This window comes from Camelus bactrianus, chromosome X, assembly GCF_048773025.1.
Source record: "Camelus bactrianus isolate YW-2024 breed Bactrian camel chromosome X, ASM4877302v1, whole genome shotgun sequence".
Taxonomy (NCBI): Eukaryota; Metazoa; Chordata; class Mammalia; order Artiodactyla; family Camelidae; genus Camelus; species Camelus bactrianus.
Window position 1 is genome coordinate 116,841,010 of NC_133575.1, and position 4,730 is coordinate 116,845,739.

General features: G+C 66.0%; 1 protein-coding gene across 3 annotated transcripts; it reads right to left on the reverse strand.

The window, feature by feature from the left end:
* Window positions 1-477: 477 nt before the first annotated feature.
* On the reverse strand, window positions 478-4,339 carry PNCK (pregnancy up-regulated nonubiquitous CaM kinase). 3 transcript variants are annotated; one of them, XM_074359076.1, is made up of 12 exons: window positions 4,252-4,339; window positions 3,409-3,478; window positions 3,096-3,227; window positions 2,804-2,878; window positions 2,572-2,710; window positions 2,270-2,393; window positions 2,023-2,098; window positions 1,815-1,927; window positions 1,646-1,724; window positions 1,468-1,555; window positions 1,164-1,308; window positions 478-811 (listed from the first exon to the last, which is right to left on the reverse strand). In XM_074359076.1, exons 2-11 carry the CDS (start codon window positions 3,474-3,476, stop codon window positions 1,171-1,173), a joined length of 1,032 nt encoding a protein of 343 aa, XP_074215177.1. In that variant the 5' UTR covers window positions 3,477-3,478; window positions 4,252-4,339; the 3' UTR covers window positions 478-811; window positions 1,164-1,170. The 3 variants fall into 3 exon arrangements, with proteins under 3 accessions (XP_074215177.1, XP_074215176.1, XP_074215175.1); XM_074359075.1 differs by lacking the exon at window positions 4,252-4,339 and adding an exon at window positions 3,997-4,230 and having other exon boundaries at window positions 1,122-1,308; XM_074359074.1 differs by lacking the exon at window positions 4,252-4,339 and adding an exon at window positions 3,997-4,229.
* Between the last annotated feature and the right edge of the window lie 391 nt (window positions 4,340-4,730).

The window sequence follows — 4,730 nt, forward strand, 5'->3', positions numbered from 1 at the left end:
GAGAGGTTGGAGAAGATAGCCTAGGACTCTGGTTGCCTTCCCAGCTGCAGCACTCCGGCCTCCACCCATCTGTGAGCCCTTCCCAGCCTGTTCCTGCTCAGCAAGGGCGCTGTGGGCCATCCCCGGAGGCCCGAGGACAGCACTCCTCAGCCCCCATTCAGCCTCCTGCCACCACCTCTGCTAGCAGTAGGCAGGCCTGAGCTGTGCCCGTTTTCTCCCAGGGTGCCAGAGCCACATGCAGGCTGACACCTAGGGTGGCAGAGCTGGCTGCTGGGCTGCCTCTTGCTGGCACTTTGCAGGGTGGGAACAGGAAGTTCTTGGACCAGACGGAGCGGAACTTTGGGTGGCAACGGGCGATGTCCCTTGGGGGCCCGCTGGGCAGTGGGCCTGCTTCCTTGGTCTCCTTTGCTCAGAGACACCATCCTCTCCACACTCGTCCCTCATCTCCCATCCCTCCCTCCAGCTCAGCACTGCCCATTGCTCCGTCTGTCTTTATTAATTTGGGGAGAACTGGAGAGGGGCTGGAGGGCCATGGCGCAAGCAGGACCACTCACAGTCAGCAAAGCACAGAACAGCGCACAGGAAGGACAGCCCCGGGGGCCTCTTGGCTTCTAGCAGGAGTGTGGTGGCGACAGGGGAGGGGAGCCCCTGTGGACATGCCCCGCCAGCTCCCACCCCAGTGCCATATACTGCACCCACATGACCCAAACTCTCCAGCACAGGCCAGCCCCAGACTGGGGGGAGGGAGAGGGGACTGAAAGGGTCCATTGGAAGGGATCCGGGGGTCGGTGCACCTGGCCTCGGCCTTGGCCTGGGGTGAAGGAGAAGAGAGAAGCACAGAGAAGGGGGCCAGTCAGGGGGTGCCCCGGCCTGCCCCAGGGCCCCTGTTCCTAGCCAAGGTCCTTAGCAGTGGTGCCCGCTGGTCTTGGCGCTGGGCCTCTCGAGAATCCTCGCAGTCCCTGGAGTCACCAGCCCCCATGGCCTCTCTCTCTGTCCCTCATCCACTTCTCCAGGAACCCCAGGCCCTCCCTGTCAGCGCTCTCTGCCCTCAGCCCTCTACCCTGTGGGGTCCACCCAGCTCTGCTCTTGGCCACGTGGGGCCTGCCACCCCTTAAGCTCACCAAGGAGCCAGCTCCTAGGGGTGCAGGGCCACCCCCACGAACCTGGGCGTCACCACTCGGGGGGCTGGCTGGTCTGGAAGCCTGGGTGGCTGTGGCTGGCCAGCCTCCGCCCTGAGGCCTCCTCACCCTCCGGGCTCTGCCCCAGCTTGCGGATATGTCGCAGGAAGGAGGTAGCATTGAATGCTCGCTGCAGGGAGAGAGGGTGTCAGGCCATGCCTGGGGCCTGGCCTCAAGATGTGGAGGACCATAGCCCAGACCATGCCCCTGAGGCCAAGGGAGGGGGAAGACAGAGAAGTGGGGGGCAGACAGCCTTGAGTCAGGTCCACAGGCCCCTCCCTACACCGACCTTCCAGTGGGTCCGGGCAAAATTCTTCTGGATCTGCTCACTGACTGAGCCCAGGATGTCCTTGTCAAAAGCTGCATCCCCAGAGATCCTAGGGGAAAGCTGGGGGTCAGTGGGGTGTGGGGGGTCTCAGGGTGTGGTCTCTCTGGTCCCGGGACAGCTTAGCAGGGGTCCAGCTCACCAAAGATGCTGTAAGGCCTGCTGGCACGTGAACCTCTTCTGGGGGTCTCGCTCCAGAAGGTGCCGGATGAAGTCCTTGGCTGGGGCAGGGAGGCCAGGTCAGCCCGCCCCATCCCCGTGCCCCCTCGTCACTCCCCCCTCCCTGAGCTCGGGGCCAGCCTCAAGTTCACCTGATTCTGAGATGTCATCCCAAAAGGGAGAGTCAAACTCGTAGCTGGCCCTCAGGATCTGGCTGAAGAGTTCAGGGTCGCTCTCGTCGTAGAAGGGGGGGTACCCACACAGCCTGGCACCCACAGATGAATCACCCAGCTGTCCAAACCTCCCCAACCCAGCAGGGGGCAGGCAGGCAGAAGAAGAGCCTTCCCAGTGGTCACTCACAGGATGTAGGAGATGACACCCAGGGCCCACACATCTACGGCCTTCCCGTAGGGTTTCTGCTCCAAGAGCTCCGGGGCTGGGGGCCAGAGACAGACAGACGCACACCCGTGCACACGCGCACCACGCTCAGTGCTGCCCAGCTCAGCCTAACCGACCCCAGGAATGGCCCGCCACCTGCCCCGCCCCAGTGCTGCAGCTCCCACAGGGTCCCCCAGCCCCTCGGGCTCCTCGGCACCCCCTCCCTTACCCACATATCCTGGAGTCCCACAGGCAGTTCCTAGCATGTTGCCAGCCTGGATTTTGGAGAGGCCAAAGTCAGAGACCATGATTTTGGAGTCCTCAAAGGGGGTGGCATATAGAAGGTTTTCAGGCTGTGACACAAGGATGCCAGAAAAAGCACCAAGTTAGCCCTGGCACAGCCCCTGGGCTGGGACAAGGCAGGCCGCGGGGGCTGGGACAAGGCAGGCCGCAGGGGCTGGGCACCCTCAAGTCCCCTGACCCGTGGTGCACAGGGCAAGGCCCCAGGCGGGTGGGCAGGAGGGCAGGCACCTTGAGGTCTCGGTGCACAATGCCCAGGCTGTGCAGGTAGGAGACAGCGCCGAGGACCTGGCCCACCAGGTGGCTGGCGTCCTTCTCCGTGTAGGAGCCCCGCTCCATGATGCGATCAAACAGCTCACCCCCCGTCACCCTGGAGGGAGCAGGGGCTCAGCTGACCCAGGCCCCTCGGCCCCAACTCCCCACCCAGCCCATCGACCCCCTAGCCTGACGCTGCCCTCCTCACAGCTCCATGGCCAGGTAGAGGTGGGACGGACTCTCATGGACATCTTCCAGGGCCACGATGTTCGGGTGGCTGACCCTGCAAAGGCAAGAAGAAGCCCCTCCTGGGCCGCCGTCCCCTGGATCCCCAGGGAAGCCCTTCACCCTCCTCTCTTCCTCCACCCTGCCCTCTTCCCCACCACAGGCCACCACTACCCACTCCAGCAAGGCAGAGCCTGGGGCCAGGCCTTTCTAGGGACACAGAGGAGGCTGGGCGCTCCATCCTAGAACACTCCCAACCCCAGCGGGGTGCACACCTGCGGAGCACCGCAATCTCATTCTCCACCAGGGCCTCCTTGCCTCGCAGGGCCTTCTTGGGGATGCACTTGAGGGCGACAAGGTGTGAAGAGCCCCGCTCCTGGGCCAGCACCACCTCAGAGAAAGCGCCCCTGCGGCAGAAGGGGAGGGAGGGAGGGAGGGGGAGGAGGAGAGAAGGGGAGGGACAGCAGAGGTGGGAAGGCAGAAGGGCCCCCCTAGATGAAGGAAATGGGGAGGCCCTCCCCTTCCCATGCCACCCATCCCCCACACGCATACACACACTCACACTGACACACACTCACACACACTCACGAGCCGAGCTTCTCCCGGATCTCATAGACGCTGCTGATGTCCTCCGTCTGTTTCTTGAGCAGCAACATGTCTGGGGGTGCCAGGAGAGATGAAAGGAGGGTCCCTGGGTGAGGGGCAGGCCATCCCCCACCCCAGACCGCGTAGTGCCTCAGCTGTCCTCAGCAACAGCCCCACTCAAGAACACAGGTCCCAGGCACCCTCCCCAGCCTGGTCTTCTCGCCCCTCCCCCACCGTCCAGGCCCCCACTCCCAGGTGGACGCCTCCCAGCCAGGCCACCGCATACACTCCTCCCCCAACCAGATACACTGCCGCGATCCGAGGCCCCCCGACCCTGGCACCCCGACGGTGATCAGCGCCCAGACACCCTCTCTCTGCCCCCACACAACTGAGTCAGCCGTGATTGACCGCTTTCCAGAAAGCTCCATGCACCCCTCCCCACTACCCGGGCCCCTCCAAACCCGCCCCGATGCACAGCGCCCAGAGGCGCCCGCCACCCCCGGCCCCCAGGCCTAGACCTGCCACCCATGGCCCAGTGCCCACTGGCACGCGCCCCCCCCGCCCCAGGCCATCAACCCGCCCGAGATGCACCTGCGACTCCCGCACACAGCCGCCTGCCACTGGCCACCCACGCGGCTGCCCAGGCACAGCCCGGCCCTCGGCGCCTAGCAGCGGGAGGGACTCAGCAGCCTGGGCCTCCCGCGTTCCAAGCTGCGTGGGCCGCGCGCGTGCCGGCCGGGGGCGCGCCGGGCGTGACAGGTGTGCGCGGGGGCTGCGGCGGCTGCAGCCCGGGACCCCGCACGCCCCCGCCCGCGCGCGCCCGCGCCCCGGAGCGCCGGTGCGGACCTGGAGTCAAAGCGAAACCGCAGCGTCGCCTCGCGCAGTGGCCACCGCGCCGAGCCCCCAGCCCGCGCCCCGGCGGCCCCGCCCCCTCCGCGCGCGCCCCCGCCGGCCGCTGGCCGCCGAGCACGCGGTGGCCCAGCGCGGCCGCGGCGCTGCAGGGCGCCTTGTAAGGCAATCGGCCTGCGCCGGCCGCCCCCGCCTCCCTCTTTGGTCATTCATGCGGGTTCCCGCCAGCTTCAGCGCCCCGCCCCACAGCAGCCTGACTGAGCAGGCCCCAGGGCCTTTGCACCATCGGTGTCCTCTGTCCAGAAGTCTCTTCACCCACATGTTGATATGGCTCTCTGTGCTCCTTCGCGTCTCTGCTCTAATGTCCTCTCGGCAGACAGGCTGTCCAGGCTATTTGGGGATAAAACAGCCTCCCTTTCTAGCCCCAGCCCTGCCACTGCCACTCTGCCACTTTGGCCTGAGCCCCCATCAGCACT